This window comes from Ischnura elegans, chromosome 4 (assembly GCF_921293095.1).
Source record: "Ischnura elegans chromosome 4, ioIscEleg1.1, whole genome shotgun sequence".
In the NCBI taxonomy this organism is placed as follows: domain Eukaryota; kingdom Metazoa; phylum Arthropoda; class Insecta; order Odonata; family Coenagrionidae; genus Ischnura; species Ischnura elegans.
In genome coordinates, this window is record NC_060249.1 from 14,928,524 (window position 1) to 14,948,147 (window position 19,624).

Consider the following 19,624-nt stretch of genomic DNA (forward strand, 5'->3'; position numbering starts at 1 on the left):
CAATTTGATTTGGAAGGAAAATTAGCACCGAAATCTGTTTTCACCAACAAGAAGGAGAGTAGGTGTTCACCCACAATGTGATTGTGCCTCTTATACTAGCCTCTTACTCATTGCAAGTCAAAGGGAGCACGCAAGACATGATAGCAGGCTACTGAAACATGATATCAGAACTCAAACATTTCCATCGGTGCCTCCAATTAGAATTTTTGTCTTACAACTGACGTCTTTGGGAAGAACTTATTAAATTGATGAAAATATTCTTGTTGCATGCGGCCCATTTTACTGACTTAAAATTATATTTTCTATGCATAGAAAGCTGTTCCAATCAGTACAGACTCTAGAACCTAAAAAAATGGCAGGTCCTCAATTAGTGTTTTTCCGTATTTACCGATCAAAAGTTTGTCCCCCAGAGAAACCTAAAATCAGGATTCCACTGTACTCACATGGTGCCTTCAGAATGTCATTTGTAGCAAGGGAAAGGTTGATGAGTGCCAGGTTCTTCTCTGCCTGTTCTCCCTTGGCGAACTTGTCCCCCTTGTCCATTTGCTCCTCATACAAATTGACCGACTCAATTCGATCTCGGGCACTTGAGCCATTGGGTTGTTTGGACTTGCTTCCTCCATCCCCAACGTGCTTCACTTCCGGCAGCTTGATTCCATTGTGAATATCATTTTTACCATTTTCAATGGCATCCACGAGCTTCTTCACATGGTCTCCATACTCTCCACAAGACACCTCAATTACTGAAAAGATAAGTCATAATTCAATCTAATGATATGAACATATTGGTCAAAGAAAGATATACCTAAAAAAACCAGTGCCTAGTTCTGAAATAAGACATTATTTATCATATACATGCATCACTTTTTTCATTAAACCAATGAAGAGTTTATCAAACAATCACTTAAAACTCGTCCTCAAGAGATGTGCTCCGTGGTTCAATTTCAATTACATATACGATTATTAACTGTAAAATTCATTAAAATATGAGAGCAAGAATCAAGCATAAATAAGCAAGAAGACATTGTTCAAATTATGCGCGACGGAAAAAAAATTGAATGGCGAATAGGACGCAAGCGCATCTGATGTATAGTAAATATTACTATATTAATGCGATTGATAATTTTCGTTCAACAGAAAAGGTTGGCGTGGGTAGCACATGTTAAATATGCATCTGAGTGAATAATTATCGCCTCATTTACCCATTATCCATATATTTTACTGATTCCAACCGAAAAAAAGGTCCACGAAGAGGAGTGGCTATCCTGGTGGTTCTTCAGACGCGAAGAAAAAAACGGCGATACTAGAACAAAAACTTGATATTATTAAAAGAATTAAAGAAGGTTTAACTGCTGGAGAGATCGGTTGAGTTTTAGGTTTTCAGGTCGCGTTTTTACAATTAAAATTTCTTCTGTTACTGAAAATATCGATGTTTCGCCATTAAAATACTTTCTTAATTTAGTTTGTATATTTCATTTAATAATGCCTTATTCCCAACCTTTTATCTTTGCGCTGTGAATGAATCGTTATCATGCTGAAGTGAATAATCGGTAATGAATGTTTCTCACGATTTCTGCGGGGTTAAAGAATTCATATCATCACGAAAAGTGACTCGCCCTTCATCCTTGTGCTTCCGAGTGTCAGATTTTTTTTCATTTTGGCCTTCTAATGCATATCTTTGGCCTGGTTCAGGTGTCTCCTGATTGGTCATGAAGTCTGCTTAAAAGTTACGCCTTCGATAATTGGCCTTCTTGGATTATCGCCTGGAAAATTCTGGATTCTTTACGAAGAAATGGATTGTTAGGAACCAATTCAAATTTTTTACATTGTTTCTTATGGGAAACGTCTTCTGCATCGTTTAACATTCTTTTGCTTAACGTCGAGTTTTTCAGGAACGAAACGACAACGTTAAACGAGGACTCACTGTATAATCATTAGGTGCTCCCAGGGTAGAGCTTTCCTTTGAAGAGCATACACAGATTTTCTTCCAGGGAAAATATGCAAACAAGAAAGGACAGACAAGATCCACTATTTTGTCAGTTCCTCACATCAATTCTTGCTTCTAGTTTTTAATTGAGTGTTTCATTTTTACTGGTTAATTTTCAAACAATATGAATGATTCACGATTGATTGATTGGTTTCATACCAATACTTTTTGAATTATGTATGCAATGTAAATTATGTCCAAACCTAGTTTTTACACCAGTCTATGCATCAATATTTTGGCGCCGATTCTTTTTACTTTGGTTCCAATCCTATGCTCAAGAATTGATAGAACCAAAGAACAGAACCACCCCATCCCTACTATCAAGTTCGACACAAATAAAATTTAAATCTTTGAAGTAAATAAAAGGAGAACCAGCACACCAGGTAACAGAGAGTAATATAATTAGAGTAGACCCTTGCTTTGCGATATTAATCCGTTCTGCAGGACAGACTGTAAGACAAATTCCATCGTATTTAAATCAGATTTATTTCCCCACTAGGAATCAGTTAAATGAGAATCAGTACGGGTAAATGTTGCTGCTGTGATATAAAATGTGTTTCATAAACAAATACGGTGTAGAATTACATCACTTATGAAATATGTATAGTGAAAGGAGAAACAAAATCAGCAAAATTTAAAAAGAGCACACATAATCAGTTCAGAATCAAATCCTTCATTCGTCAATCCCATTGCAAAGTGGGGGTTACCTATGCATCACTGATATCTGTCAGAAAATTAGTCTTAATTACTCACTGAAGGAAGCAGGGTTATGGTAGCTGGGGCAGACAAGATCCAACGTGGCCAGGAAAGGCACCAGCTGTGTCGTGGAGCCTTGGTAAACGCACTGCCCATCAGCCAAAGTGTAGAGGTGGTCAAACTTCTCAAAAAGTCTGGCACTTGGCTGGTGAATAGTGCATATGATAGTGCGCCCACCTAAGGCCAGGTACTTCAGTAAAGATATGCACTGAAAACATGATGAACTGTCCAGCCCACTGAAAATTGACATCAAGCAGATATTTGTATCAAATACTCTAAGTAAAAATATAAATCATCATAAACCTTCATACATCATACCACCCCTACAGTCCCGTCGGATTTACATGTAAATTTATACACAAACCTCTTTGCAGTGAACCTCTTTATATGGTAAAACCTCCACTTATCATACCAAGGAGACACCCCCGAGACGGCCTAACTACCTCCGCAAATCGTACTGAGACAACGAGAGACCATTAATGCAGCCGTGATTACGTACATGGAATGATATTTTCAGCAATAAATGTTTCACTCTTTTTTTCTTATATACCTTATTATGCTGTAATTTTCATGTTAACCATTAGTTGTGGCCATTTTGTTCCATACGAGAGCATACCTAACAGTAAATAAGAAAAAAGGTATCCAACTCTCCTAATCATTTTAAGTGACTGTTGAATTGAGAGAGATCACATTGTTTTCTCTCGAATCATGGTAAAAATCATGCAGTAGCACTCACTTTCTGAAATTATTAAATAATAAATATATGCTCACTAATGCATGCATGTTTGTTTAAACACATAAATATAATGGTTTAAAAGACATTAGTGTCTTTCATTTCCAAAGGATATGAAAAAATGGTGCCTATCACTAAAACCTCTCTATAGTGAACCTCCATACATCAAATTACCCAAATTTTGGTCCCCTCCATTACGATGTAAAGAGGTCTTACTGTATTTAGGATGGCATTCGGCTTTTCCATAAAAAAAATCTTCATGCAAAAAAGAATAAGGCCTTTCACTCAAACCTGAAATTGTAATTCATTCAAAGACTTTGGTTATGAATAGAGGAAAGATTAGAGATATGAGGAAGTGAAAATCTTCCTCACTCAGCCTTCCTCTGAATTTTTAAACTAACAATATTGAAGTAGCAGCCCACTATAAATGAGTTTGTTACTCAGCTCACTAACTCACTCAGAGAAAAGAGCTCATCGATGGAAGAAATCAATTACAAGAGTAAAAACAACAATGATCTACACGAGATCTATGCGCAAGGCCTAAGAGTACCTGAGATGCAGTGAATTGCTTGGCTAAAGTGTTTGTGTCATCAACTGCTGTCATTAAAATCTCCGGTATATTGCAATGCAGTTTCTACCAGTATAAATATTGTCCATCGTTTGCTAAGAGTAAGAAATTAGTTTTTGAGTTAAACCTTTATAAGAGCCATTTCCTACTAATAATACAAATATGCAACATCTTCTTATCCGCTAAGGTGTTCGGAGTGTCAATTTTTCTCTGCAAATAACTTAAGAAGTAAGAGAGGGATCAAAAAACAAAAAAATCTAATATAATAATTTTTAACAAAACTCTAATCCTAAATGCTAATAAAAGTCTAAATGCTGGGAACTATAATGTCTCGGAATTCTGTCTCTGACCTCCATCTCCGATGCTGCCATACCAGCAGTTCAGCTCTTAAATAGCAATTCTGCAGATGAATACAGGGGTTTTCTGAAAGCAGGGGAAAGTGGTGTAGACCCCTATTCCACAGTTCGGAATGAGAATTAGTCCACAGATCAAACCTATCTCTCCCTCCAAGATCTCATCTAACCATTTCTCTCCCCTCCTTTGCAACCGATTGCTTATCTCAATATCCCTCACCCCATTTGGGAACTGATATACACACAATATTGTGGAGAGGGAGCTGTTTCCCCTTTTGCTGTGGTGCCTCACAAACCACGTTTGGCAAATGAGAAGTGTTCTAGGATTTTCAGTCAAACCGGAAAAATTGGGCGGAACATCAGCTGTTCGAGGAACAGCCAACCAAGTTCGCCAAAAGCTCTTTTAGTCATCTCACCCCACCACCTTGAGCTCCCAAACAGCTGCCCCCTCCCATAAAGTTCCCCTCTTCTCTCGTGACGTATGCACCACCCACCTCCTCTCAATCGATAAAACTTTCCCCTCTGAGAGAGCTTGCTCTCTTGCTCTGAAAGCCATGCGTTTAGGATGTCTTTATGATTGCAGTTGCTGCACTCCGTCCTAGTTATTTCTCATCAAGTCTACGGTTCATCCTTGTTAATACATATTAGTTTGTAATACTTATTTCGAAATATTTGTTGTTAAGCTTTTAAAATGTATTGATGAGTTAATTGTTCTATCATTCCTTATTTTTGCTTGCCTTTGTGGAGATTTGCCCTCACTTTGTTCACTGACAGATGGATAGAGTTCTTTTTATCAATGTTTTGCCACAAACTCATGAATTACGGGCAGCAACTATCGCGAATTTTTAATCTTCAAATTGTGAGAGAATATGGAAGCATTTTTTCACAACAACTTTTATTTCGCTTCCACTGAATAGAGATTTTGGGTCGGAGTGAATGATGTCCTTAGAAAGGAGAGGATGAAATGTAAACTACGGGAAATGAAAATGAGAGTTTTCAATAAAGAATCCAAGGAATTCAAGCACATAAAACCTAGATATTTCTGTTGAAAAAAATTTATTACACGGTGTTTGAGAACTTGAGCAATGAATCTGTATAATATCCCAAATGAATTTAATTACATTAATATACATTATACATGTATACTCCATTGTGTAATTTTTTTAAAATTACCTGTATTGATTTTTTTAACCGGTAATCAATTCTGTTAATTATGTTTGTACTTGATTTAATGCAAAATGATTTCCATTACATTCTTCTGTATCCTTATGATGTACCATATATAATGCTTATAGAATTCCTGCAGTACTTGATCAATCATGGCACATAAACATCATTATTATTTTCACTCTTAGTATGCTAAATAGGCAGCATGGCAAATTAATGCTCAGTGAGCATCTGATTAAACAGGACACGACTGTATTGCACAGTGTTTGACACTTCAAATAAAGAATAACTGGTCCTTGAGATTATGCAAATACAAACCTTGTGGGCTCATCAAAAAACATGATTGGTGGATTGCTCACAAGCTCCAATGCAATGGACAGTCTCTTCTTCTGGCCTCCAGACAAGCTTCCAGTCATTGTAGCCCGATGCTCTTGAAGACCTAAGGTCTCCAAAATTTCTTGAATCTGTGAAAAAGGAGGAAGAGGATTCATTGAAGGAATAATTAGATATCTTAAATATACTCCAGATAAACATGAAAACAATATAGCTTAAGATTTTCAAGGTCAACGTGGTGGAACTGTTGCATTAAGCACTGCTGAATTAATTGCAATTTTCCACTTTTTAAAAGTGATTTTAGAGGACCAATAATTTTGATATAATGGATCCTTTTCAATGAAAAAAATGATGGTGTATCAAAACAACTGGTTTAATAAATTGTTTTAAGAAAGTAGAAATTTAAAATTCACTCAACACTACATCTACATCTACATAATACCCCGCAAGCCGCCTAAAAGGCGTGCGGCAGGGGGTGTTAGGACACCAGCCGTTTACAGCTAAAAAAAAATTAAGTGCTCAAACGAAGTTGGGACTAGCGTTTATTAAAGTCATTTAAGGTTCGGGGGAAAAACGAATTTGCATATCTATCCGTTCGGCAAAATCTCTCTGAATTTATCACTTCTATCGGACCTGGAAATATAGTGTGGCTCTAATATTATGTTCTCTGTGTCGCTCTTAAAGATATCCATTCTCAATTGTTCAAGCAATCTAAGCCTAGCGCGCAGCCTCCGAGTCTCCAACGGCTCCCAGCCTAACTCGCTTAACATCTGGGTAACACTGTCTGTACGCCCGTAGCAGTTTATGACGAAATGCGCAGCCTTCCTTTGAATTTTATTCAGTTCGCGGATTAAGTCTTTCTGCACCGGATCCCATATGCTCGCTGCATATTCCAGGTGCGGTCGGACGAGAGCGAAATAGCACCTTTCCTTCACTTTCTCATCCGAAAATCTTCCCACAATACGCTTGACGAATCCTAATTTCTTCAGGGCTGTACCGTAAATATTCTTTATATGTGTTCCCCACGTGAGGTTCGAGGTTATCGTAACTCCCAGGTACTTCACTTCCTCTGTTGCCTTTACATTAATGCCATCCACTGCATAAACATGGTTAGAGCTGGACGAATTCCGCAAGAAACGTACCGCCATGCATTTGCTCAGATTAAGTTCGAGTCCCCACTCTTGGCTCCACAAATGAACGTTGTTTAAGTCAGATGATAAAATTTCATAGAGTGATCACTAATTTTGCGATAGATGACAGCGTCGTCAGCAAATAAACGTATTTTACTGCTAATGCGGGAGCAGAGATCATTAATGTAAACTCATTAAATTAACTATATGATGGAACATGATAGAATTATTGTTGACATCCCTGACTGCCTATTCCTCGCTCATAACCTTGGATCATACTCATGCATTATCACAAATGCTCCTCTCCAACAATGTACCATTGATGCAGTTGGTCCCAATATCATCCATGACTATTGATGTTTCACTGTTCAAACATATTTTCAACCAAAGAGGCTTGTGATGGACAAGGTCCAAAGAAATCAGCACAACTTTTCACCTATTTTTTTTTGCAAAAAGGCAATTTTTTCTTGACTAAAATATTCTCAGAATGTTGTATTTCACAATGAAACTCGTCATGTGCAAATAGATACATAAAGGGGAAAATCGAGTATTGTCTAATTTGATAAATATTACGAATTACCACCACATTGTGCCAAAAAATCATATATGAAGCTAATAGCCCTCAAATTCTGCTTGTGTTTATCGTGAATGTAGTAAATCAAGAATCTGAGTTACTGATATGGAGGTAACTCCTTATTTATTAATTCCATCTGTGTATTCATATTGATTCTTACACACAAATCAGCCTCCTTGGCATAACAATCGGGTCAATAGCAGCCACAAACAAAACAGTTGCCAATAGGCAAGTTACCAGAGATACCTAGCAACATAAATGAAAATAGATATACAACAATAAACTACTTTGTCTATGTTAAGGGAGGACATTAGAGTAATCTGCAGAGAGGATAGGCAAAGAGTATCTCACCATGATGGCTTTTTTGTCTGATGAGACGTCTTGGGCCAACTTGAGGCTTGCAGCCACACCCATTGCTTCCTCAACAGTGAGATTTGCATGCAGCTGATTATCCTGCATTATATATGCTGAGAGCTTACGGAACTGGCTCAAATCGCGTTCCCTGCCATTGATTGTGATTGAGCCCTCCATACCCGTAGTCCTGGAAAATCAAAATGTATCAATTAAGAGCAGAAAATGTCATTACCAAAAGCGTGCTATCTTCTCCATTCCCATTGGTAAAAAAGGTCTTTTGGAGGTCTTGTTATTTGCAGCAGGAGGGAAAGGTAAGGAAGGGCGATTGCAGATAAATGGCATTAGTCTGCTCTTAACAAAAGGGCACAGCAGCTTTATGTCCTATCCAACGGACAGTGTTGTGCTTGAAGTGCCCTCCACAAAGCACTCAAGTAGGGATTGGACAGTCACAGGAAAATTTCTGCCACCTCCAGGATTTAAACCTGGATCCACAGGGTAGGAATCCAACACTATATCCACCACACCAACCCCTTTCCCACTTGCAGCACTCAAATGAGGGCTTCCTCATTAATCAGGTTGCAACCACATCAATTTATGCAGGGCAACAACAGTATTTAATGAGTTTACCCAAGTGTCCTCAAGCCAAACTGAAAATGCTTGGAGGAAAACAAGTGAAAAGTTTGGTAAGCAGCGAGGGCTGAGTTGTAAAAATTGGATAAGCCCTTAAAAAACTCAAAATAAAATAATATGGAGTGTTTCAAAACCTCTGCAACATATTCAGAGGAATAAAGACACCATAGAGAGGAAAATGTTTTGTGCAGCAAAAACATCTGCACTACTCTTCAGGTGTACTGGTTTGCAGTTGCAAATGTTTACAGGGAAAAGTTAGCTCACTGTCATATCATATAATACTCGACTACATAAATTACTCATATAACTCTACCACAAACAGATGAAGGTAAGGCGTCTTAAATGTCTAATCTGAAAAAAAATTGGTGTAAACAAAAGTTTTGGATGAGTTAAATGAGGCATATTACAGTTGAATACATGGGATGGACCAACACTTTCTAGCCACATATCTATTACTAATCGGTGGATAGAAATGATGAACTCACTTGTATCCCGTGAGGATGTTGAGGAGAGTCGATTTTCCAGCTCCAGAAGGTCCCATGATGGCCGTCAGCTCACCTGACCTCAGCCTCCCACTCACTGACTTCAGGATCAGTTTCTCTTCTGCAACAGACAAAGCATCCATCAGAAACACTCTAACAAAAATCATTATAACAGTATTCTACAGGTTAAGGTACAGTCCAGCCGGTGAGAGTTGTCCGATGACACTTTAAAAGGAGGGGCAGAGAACCCTGCGCCAGCATGGTTTGCAACCAATCGCTGTCCCCCAAATGCACCCCGCACCCTTGCCTAGTCATGCAACGTTGTCACATGCAAATGAAGCACTGAAACAAGCCTGAGCCACCAAAACAAGCCCTTTCTGCGAATCGCCAAAACAAAGGAATCTTCCTTTGGATCCTTCAAGCTCGTCGTCCCTTCTGGCTGCTTTCTTCACGCAACACTTTTGTTTACACGTGATGTGGGCGTTTACCTTTCTCACCTGGCAACCTTGCCCCCTACCCCTTCTAGCTGTCAACGGACAACTCTTGGCAGCCGGACTGTGGGCATGTGTGGTGCCTTTTGCTAGTTAGCCCATCCTCTTATACCTCCCAACTTGGATTGCTCTCTTAAATTCACATTAAAACCTGCTCCCTTTCGTTCCCTGTATAAATTCTATGATGCCAAACCCAAGAAGATTTTAACAATTGTATTCACCTGGAAAGGCTAGGGCCCTATCTTTATCACGTATTTCTAAATGAATAACCATGATCGCCACAGATCGCCTCTGAAATTTTACACCCACCACGTAGCCTGGGGGGAGACTTTGGGGTCCTCCCTCCTCCCCCAATATTTTGAGTGGTCCCTTTGTGGCGTCTTCCTGAAATACACACTCAAAAGAGGCCACCGACCTAGGGCAACCTATCCTCCGAGAATCCATATTCCAATATGTACAGTTACATTCCATATTGTCTGCAACCAAATTACTTGGAAGAAACATGCTGATACTTCTAGCCCTAAAATTGAAAACTTTGAAAAATTACACGGATTTTTATCACCCCTTCGGAGACCAAGCCATAATAATAGCTACGTCCTTTTCAAATAAAAAAACTTTGTAAATTTCACATGTGATTTTACTTACAACCAGTTTCATCGCTGTGTGATATCGTCAGGTTCAAATATAGTGAGAGCATTATTACTGTAAATAAAAATCTAATAAAACTAATAAAAATCACATGTGAAATTTACAGTACTTCATTTAAAATTAAGCTACTTCACCAAGTCAAGCCTCAAACCATCAAGTTTACGTCCGTTTCAGTAAAAAAAAACGATGACTATAAATTTTTTCACTACATAAAACGAAATTTACATTTCTTTTATGATAAATATTATTTAAGGACAGTGGCACAGTGAGGGGGGGGTTTTGAGGGATAAACCTCCCCCCCAGAGCTCACAGAAATATTTCATTTTAATCCATTTTACGTAATTGGATTAGGATTACTTATAGAATAGTGCTAGAACTAATCAAATATCCATCAGAAACCCGCAAAAACTCGTCATTTTGAACCATTAATCTTAAATTTTTTCTTGAGGAGGGCCCCCGAAAATCCCGTTTATCCTGGCGGGTATGCAATACCTCCACACCCCTGAGTATTAGTTGCGCCTAAACCCCCCCCAGCCTTAATTCTTAGCTGCGCCCCTGTTTAAGGATGCATGTGGAGTTGGCGACCGACAGCTGAGGTCATTTGTGCCATGAGGGAAGGATACCTACGGGAAAAGACAGCCGGTGCGGGCTAATGCCGACGCAGCGCAAATTGCCAGTGTATGCAACCCGCACCACACACAAGCAACTGGAGTTGAGAGACCGCTCTCTTCTCTCTATCTCTCTCTTCCCCTTCCGAAGCAAATTTCTGCCCACATTCACACAAGACATCAAACACTCGCCGCGAAACAGTAGCACTCATATACTCCACCACTCAAAACAGATCCTATAAATGCTCGCGAATATTTTTGAGTGACCGCTGAAAATGAAAGCATATAGCCGCTCAAAAGGTGCAAGTTGCGCCCGGTGGCGGGGCCAGGGGGTCCGGACCCCTCCCCCCACCCCCGAAATATACAATCACAATTATTTTCCTTCATAAAAGGAAACAAAGTATTGAAAAATCAGGAATTTACAAAATATTTCTTTAACAAATGAAGTTTTTTCGATTATGAAAAGTGTTAAAATTAGTTAAAAATCCATTACTTAATACTCTGTTTTTCAAAAAATTTCCTCCCGGGTTTTTGGCCCCTCCAACCCCCCGAACGAAATTCCTGGCTACACTACTGGTTGCGCCCGTGAGAAAATATTTCTAGGGTGGGGAGTTGAAAAAGGTGAGAAATCATATTCACTCAATAAATCATCGCTCGATGGGAATGCGATGCAATGGAAGCAATAAGTCGTAGTACGTAGTCATCGGGAAATAGGTAAGCAATTCATACCAGGAAAATGTAGGAAATTATATTCCAGTAGCCGCCAGCAGCAAACAGGTTTTTGACGAAGAAAATGGCGGTTTTAGGTATTCCCGGTCAAGCGTTACATCTATCGCTAGTGGGAAGTAGCCAGCACGAGAATCAGCACAAGAGAAGAGTAATGCAATAAAAAGTTTTACTCGCGAATAATTAAACTACTCGGCATGATTCAATGGAAAAAGTTTACCTCACCGCTGCAAATTAAGACCACATCACGATAATAGCTTAATAATTGTTGCATTAACTTTGACTAGTCGAGATAGTTTTATGGTTATTTTATTTTAAATGGTAAATTAGTAAGTCGTGATGACCTCAAGTAAGTCTTCTTGTGGACATCGTTTTGCTAAGCTGGCATTCCGTAGATTTACAGTCCCAATCAATGCGGCTTTTATAAAGTGTCTCATACGTGCAACCTATACTGTTCTTTTCACAGAAGCAATGATGACGGATGCATGAAATTGCGAAACGTCAGCTCATAAAAATTTCTCCACTTAAAATACTCAAGGCCGGTAATTATAAAAAAATCGATACATTTCAATTAATTAATAAAAATAATATTTACAGCTCTGGGGCGCTAGGACGAATAGAAAACAGTATGGAGTGGAAGAGCGCATCAAGGACCAAACCTAGAGGCAAGCCATGGTCGTTCAAGTTGTAGCAATTTGGAGCCAAAATGGTGAAGGAAACCAACATTTCAAGAAAATTTTAGTTTTTAAATTTGTTTGCTTTAAAAAATAATTTTTATTTTAGTTACATGTCTTATCTTATATATAAAAATGAATCGCAAAATGTGTTGGTAAGCGCATAACTCAACAACGCCTGGACCAATTTGGCCAATTCTTTTTTTAAAATGTTCGTTGAAGTCCAAGGATGGTTCTTACGGCGAGAAAAAATCGAATAATTGCCGGGAAACCCTAAAAACAGCCCTTTTCTTTTTCACACCTGGGACCTGGGACGACGAAGTCCAGAGTCGGGACCTGGGACGACGGAATTTCGGATCTCGAAAAAAGATCAACCCACGGCGGGATCAGACTACGGCACCAGTACGATCATACTACGGAATAGACCTACGAATCTGCAGGCGCTCGAAGGGAAGAAAATTTTTTTGACGATTTTCGAAGTGCCGAAAAATTTCAGTCCAGAGTCCGGACCTGGGACGACGGAATTCGGACGACATTTTTCAAAGTCCGAAGCCGGACCTGAGACGACGGAGGGACTTTGAAAAATTTTCGAAAGCGGGGGTCTCGCCGAGTAAAGCAAGACGAATCCCCCAAGCTAGGGCTGAGTCTCAAGATATCGCAGCGTGGCAGCTGCTCTACCGAGTACAACACCCCGCTCGGTACCAAAGTCGTCTACAGACAATTCCGAGACCCGACGCCGTCCTCAGTCGGTCACCCATGTTCGACCGCTTGGGGGAGGCATCCCGTCGGCGCTGGATACGCCCCGGGAGCCCGGGTTTCCCCGATCGGCAAGTCGGCTCGGATGCCGACGCACCCCTAAGCAAGGCGCGTCGACTAAGAGCAAGAAAAGTGTCTCGAGCCTGCCGGCTCTCGGGCCTCCTCAAATCACCGTTGCCTCATCGGCTAGAGGGGATTCTGCCTTAGAGGCGTTCAGGCATAATCCCAATAATTCACACCGAATTACTACCAGGGTGACGGTTCTGTTCAGGATAATTTTTTGCAAAGAATATAAAAAAGGTAGGAACAAAACACTGCCACATTACAAATTTTTTTGACAGGACGAAGTCTGTCGGGTCAGCTAGTGTTACATAATTTTTCTTGGGTTTAAAGAAAATTTGTCCATAACTATCGTCTCAATCTAGTTCTGATTTTCTTGAAGAATTTCCAATTGACGCTCATCAAACACAACCCAGTCATTCTGTCCTCCCCATTGCACCTCTGAGTCAGGTCTTCTTCACCCTTCGAAGGGTACAGAAATATCGTTCCACAGTAGCCGTGGTAAAGGGGAAATCACTTAAAATGAGGAGTGCGTGTCTTGTTGCAGGGAAGAAATATTAACTTCCCCCAAAAGTGTACTTTTAAACATTTGATTTATTTCTCATTCGAGGAGGGAGGCAGCCGCCCTCCTGCCTGCCGCTTGGTACGCCGATAATAGGGTGGTTTCCCATTATTTTTTTATTGCCAAAATCGAAAGATTATTACTCCTGGAGTGCGCATTTCATGCTCCTAGATTTTCGAATGACAATATCTATTTTCCGCGATTAAATAAAGAGTGAAAATTTTCAAGCGTGCGAAAACGCGACGGCTAAGTATGAATGCCGGGAAAACTCCATATGACGTCGTTCTGGTTCCCGCTGCCGCACGTGAGGTGACCTTGGAGCGAGGCTTTGAGCGCTTATACGACGCAGGATGTTAGCAGGTATCAGAGTACCCTGCTAGCAAGTAGCGCTTGGCTTAAAGAAGGATTATTATTCCCCTATCAAACGAAGGAAACTTTCCGAAATTAGGTAATTTTAATGTGTGAATATTAAGAGATGTTTCCCTGAGCTCTGTGCCTCATGCATGCGTTAGTAATCTCAGACAATGTAAAACTCTTATCCTCTCGTATAGAAACTAGGTCCCTGTGACGTCAAGTGGAGTGGAATCGCATGGGCGCCAATCTGGCCTTTTTCAAATGAGGTTAAAATTGACCGTTGCCATTCGTCTAAACTGGGATTTCTAAAACCAAATAATTTGTACATTATGAATACACTAATGGTGGGTAAGGAATCGCAATCAATGCATTTCGTTTTCTTTGATGAAGGAAACTACCCTATTGAATGAACACCACATTTAAATCTTCTGAAGGACAAAACTCTAACTGACACACGCACTGTATTGAAATTAAGTCGAGTGGTTTTTGTTAGCTGCCTAGGCGTCTTTTCTAGAGTAACATTTTCCATTTCATTTCGGTATTCTTCATCCCAACATGTCTTCTAGTGAGAAAGGCACGCCACCACGACCAAAAGATGCATATGGCGAGGCCCCGGCACAACATTCTACGAAAAATTCTCGATTTTAAATTTCCTGAAACTTGGGAAATCAGAAGCGTCCGAGGAAATAACTGCCCTCTTTATCGCGGTGGCTATCTTTCTATCGCGGTGGCGCCTCTTTCCTTCATCCTTCCTGACTTCCCCCTCCCCGGGTGATCGGGCGTATCAGCAAGATTGCTGGGTCCCGGCCCAAGTGTGTTGTACCCTCGAAGGGCTCCCCCCCTTGAGCCCCCATACTTCTGCCTCCCACTGGGTACGCCGATATAATTGAATGAACACCACCTTTAATTCTTCTGAAGGACAAAACTCAAACTGCCACACGCACTGTATTGAAATTAAGTCGAGTGGTTTTTGTTAGCTGCCTCTTGCCCTCTTTATGCTGACCTGATGAGGTACATATAATTGGATGAGGTGACCGACAACTAAGGTCATTTGCGGCATGAGGAAAGGGTAGTAAAGACAGGCGAAGAAAAACCCGGCGTCGGCATTAGCCAGATCTTAACGAAAGGCGAGAAGGGGTTTGACAAGGCTTGACCTCTCATTCGACGGACGGAGTGGTGTACTTGAAGTGCCCTCCACAAAGCTCTCATAAGTAGCCATCAGGCAATCTCAGAAAAATCTCTGCTGCAGCCAGAATACGAACCCCGACCAACACGTTGGGAAGCCAACACTGTAGCCACCTCACCGAACCCAACACCTCGTTTAAGTGTTACTTATTTCAATAGGATATTAAGTTCCATTAACTTTAAGACTCAAGAAGAAGAATAACAGGATTTCAATAAAAAATGTTTATAAGTATTTCAATAGCCACATTGTTCCATTTACCATAATAATAATGCTGAAATTTTGATTTCAATATAGGCTTCGGCTCTTGATTACCTACCGCGTAGTCACCTCGCGCACGCCTAATTTACTGTGAGGTAGAAACATTTCCGGAAGTGGGGCATCTCTTTCAATGTAATTGGAAATATTCCGAACGGTTTTGTTTCTGATCTTAAAGACGGTTGGCAAGGTTGTTCGAGTGGTTGGCAACGCGAATGGAATTCGTTTTCTTTTAGATTTTGCATTCGGACGAATTCGGTAATAGTCCCGACGTGAATTACCGTAGCGTGGAAGGCATGTTGAAAGTGAAAAGCAACAAGCAGATTCCCAAGAAAATATGAAATTGATAAATGGAATAACGTCCGAAGAGATTTTTAGTCCTTATAATTATTGTAACGGGTGAAAAAAAATCGCCTCTAGAATGAAATTCGGCCTTCCGCTAGTTACTGATACCCACAATCAGTAAATTATTCACCAACGAGTTCCAAGGATACGAGTTCCGAGGAACTTCCTTATGCCTCGTTCAGATTACGATCGTCCGAACGCTCTTAATAAAAGAATTCGGCGGACGGACAGCAAAGGTCAATTTCAGGGAAAGAAAAAATCTTCCTCATTCAGCCATTCTCTCATGATTTAAAAAGAAAAAATGCGAAAATTTCCGCCAACTTGAAGAGAGTTGGTGACGTCATTTGACTTTCGCCTCATCGGGAGGGGTGTCTTCCAGCGAGAACTTTTGACTTAGGTAAGGAATCGCACGCAATACAACAAACAACGACGGACCGCGAGAGTCGAATGCGCGAGGTCCCGGAGAAGCGGCGACCCGCTCAGAAAGGTTTCGTGACCTTGTCAACTCATCTTACCTTACATAAGATTAAGACCTTCAATAATTCAGCGTAAATTGCTCGAGAAGTAGGGGATGGATCGAGAAAAGGAAAAATATATGGGTTCCCTTTACTCATTAAAAAAACTATAGCAATCCGAGGTTAAATAAAATTGGAGACTGCTCATTACTTCAGACCGGCGTATAATGGGAAGAAAAAGATGGCGGACGAGAATGCGCGCCCTCGTGAGAAGTATAATCACGTGGCCTTGAAGCCGTTTCGCAAGGTATACAGGTAAAAACACGTGGATTTGACGTCGCCAAGATAATTACACGCATATTAATGAACCGACAAGAGGTCAGACATATCGGCGGAATAGGATCGAGGCATTATCATTTTTACTATGCCCTCCCTTTTTCTTTCCCTGACCGCAAAGGTCGCAACTGAAGACAGCACCACTAGATCAGGTAATGTGACCGCGAGGTGCGAGATCACGGAATTATGAAAACACTACCTACCGATACAAGTCGAGTGAAATATGTACGTGATTTCGAAGAAAAGATCTCGACTGGGTGCGAATGGAAAGTACCTATCGATGAACAGGGCTGAGGGTCGGCTATAGGTGACTTAGAATGGGAATCTTTACAGGAGGATAGAGTCTATATGCTAAAGTAAATTCGGAGAAGATTTTATCTCATGCGATGTGAAAAATATGCTTCGTTGACCGTCGCACTATAGCAGACGTGATCACGAGAGGAAAATAAAGGATATAGACTGCAAAACAGAGAAATTTTAAACGCCATTCTTACCTCATATTATAGGGGATAACAAAAGTGTCTCTCTAGATATAATTAATGGCGTCATTCGCTAGGATGGCTAGTTTCATAATTTTTCGATTGTTTCAACCTTCCATGGATTTAATGCAGGAATTACTAACCGTTGGAAAGTTGTGTCTTTGCATGAATATGCACTTGCTTGTTTAAATGTGTGACATTTTTATGATCGTGAGGTGTGCATTATTGGGGTCCTCTTGTATGCTGGTGATTGGCTAACTCTTCCAAAACACCTTTGTGGAGGCTCGCAGGGTATTATGCAGGTGAAGACAAGTTCATTTACCTAAGACACCACTTTATCTAAAGCTACAAAAGCCGTCATCCTGAATTTTCCCTGATGGATAATTTAATATTTTTAATATCCATTATTGGAAATAGGAAACCAGAGCTTTAGCCACTCTAGCTGCGTTTCTACCAGAAGATTGGTTTGGACTGGTGAGGAAGAAGCTCACCCCACACTAAGGGAATTGAGGTACATACTAATTTCGCACGTTCAGGGTGAGGGGACCAGTAACTTTCTCTCAGCCACCTCTCAATTTGAGGATTTTTATTTTGTGGTTACACAAGGGTAGAACAAAGGTTTGACCATTGGACTTTTAGTCAGTAGCTGAGAGCTCTACCTAATGGACCAACATACTCCCCAAGAGATTCAAAGAGATAAAAAAACAATGTTCTTTACCCAGCAAAGTGGATTGGGGCCATTAGGTGTTTATTGCTTCCATTGCCTGATCAAACTTGGTCATGGAACAAAAAACATGTTTTTCCAAAGTACGGTCATTTCTTCCACCAAAATTGGGATTCTTCTCAAATCCTTGACTAGCACACTAAAAAAACATGTCTAGTGATTTATGAACAAGAACATTCGAAGTGGCTAAGCACAAACAAAAATGTGACGCTAGCAATCAAACCTCCAATTTTAGTTTTACTTTGAGAAATGGAAGTTATCAAATGAAACATTTATGAATAGATTCTATATAAACTATGTTATTTTACTTCAAACCTGTCAATGAATGATGTTGACACTCACAGTAAACGACATGGGAAAAAGTTCCAAGGACTAGACTTCAATAGGCTTCACACAACCGATTCGCCAGGAAAGAATTACCTCACATTTTAAAATCCTAATACTTATCCTTCTTTTAGCGATTCAACTTCAATGAAAAAAATTTTCAATGGTAGTGAAAGCATGTAAACAAAGGCTAAAATTAAAATCAGCCAATAAGATGCATCAGAGACCAAGTGATCTGGGATTTGGCCATTTCTATTTTGGTCCAAGGTGCAGACGCCAAATAATGCTTTAGTTTACATTTATCACCTTAAGGGTTGATGTTGATAGTATGTGGGGCCGTGTGACAGATAACATGGTTACAGACAAAGTTTGTACTGTCCACAGATTTTTACTAACACAGTTATTGACGAACTAGATATGGTGTGATACTTGGAGGAGGCGACCGACCGCTAAAGTCATGCGCCATGAGAGAAGGATTTGGTGGAGAGAGAGTCGGTGGGCGCACTTTAAACAATGGGCATCAAGGGGAGCATGGTTTGACGTCCCAACCGACGGAAAGAATGTTGCGCTTGAAGTGTCAAAACAATCAAGTAGAGATCGGGCAGTATCTGAAAATTCCCTGCCCCCAACGGAATTTGAATCGGGGCCCGCTGAGTGGGAAGTCAATACACCAGGCATGGTGCCAACTCAATCAACCGACAAATTACATTATAAAGAAGGTGATCCCAGGTGAATAGTCCATCGAAACCTGGGTTGGTCTACTTAGATCTGTGGACCATACAAACGTCTGTTTTTCATTATGTTATTTGTTTAAGATGAGGGTGGAGAAACATTGTGTCACGAAACTTTAACCTTCGATAGTTGATGCTAGTAGGAACCAAAATTGCTAATGATTTTTAGGCCGAAAACGCACCCAGTTCGCCTTGTTGCCAGATGCTCTTGACAACTCATGGCTTCGAATACTTTGCCTGCCGGAAATTGCGAAGTATCCCAGGCATCCGGCAACAGGGCTAACTCGCGGTCAATTGGAGCGCTCAGCTCAAAATTTCTGCAGTATAAAAATGGTGCTTTTTTGGCCTAAGCATGAACAGCAATTTTGGTACCTCTCGGCATCATCGATCCAGGTTTAAAATTTCGCGACAAAATACCCCGTATGCTCTTGGATGGGGTAAGCGTAGGCCGTGGGTTGGCGTGCGCGGGTACTCACTCTTCTTTGCGCCTTCCTTGACGGTGTAGCGGAGGTCGGAGAAGGCGATGTCGACACGGGGACGCTTGGGGAGGTGCGTGAGCGCCGGCCCACCGCCCCCCGACGGCGGCATCGGGATCTTCACGTCCCCCGAGCTGCTGGAGGTCGCCGCAGGCACCACCACGGCCGAGGAGAAGGAGGTGGGCAACAGCGGGATGGCCACGCCGCCGCCCCCGGCCTCCGACTCGCCCTCGTTCCGACGGCCCTTCATCACGATGCTCTAAGGGGCCTGCCTGCAGCAGAGTGTGGGAAAAGAACACGGGGTTGAAAGAGGGCGGTAGGCGGGGAAAATGAAATTTCTTATTCCGAGACAAGTTCGTCCCTTAGG

At 40.9% G+C, this 19,624-nt stretch overlaps 1 protein-coding gene across 3 annotated transcripts in view; it reads right to left on the reverse strand.

Moving 5' to 3' along the window:
- The window catches only part of LOC124157082 (ATP-binding cassette sub-family G member 1), a 57,117-nt gene that overhangs the window by 16,922 nt on the left and 20,571 nt on the right, over window positions 1-19,624 (reverse strand). For 2 of the 3 annotated variants that reach the window (XM_046531561.1, XM_046531560.1), the window contains exons 2-7: window positions 19,258-19,529; window positions 9,071-9,188; window positions 7,953-8,142; window positions 5,883-6,028; window positions 2,741-2,979; window positions 444-743 (exon numbers count right to left, since the gene is read on the reverse strand). In XM_046531561.1, the coding sequence (XP_046387517.1) occupies window positions 444-743; window positions 2,741-2,979; window positions 5,883-6,028; window positions 7,953-8,142; window positions 9,071-9,188; window positions 19,258-19,507 (1,243 nt within the window). In that variant the 5' untranslated portion in view covers window positions 19,508-19,529. The remainder of the gene's footprint in view (window positions 1-443; window positions 744-2,740; window positions 2,980-5,882; window positions 6,029-7,952; window positions 8,143-9,070; window positions 9,189-19,257; window positions 19,530-19,624) is intronic. The other variant, XM_046531562.1, reaches the window with a different exon arrangement.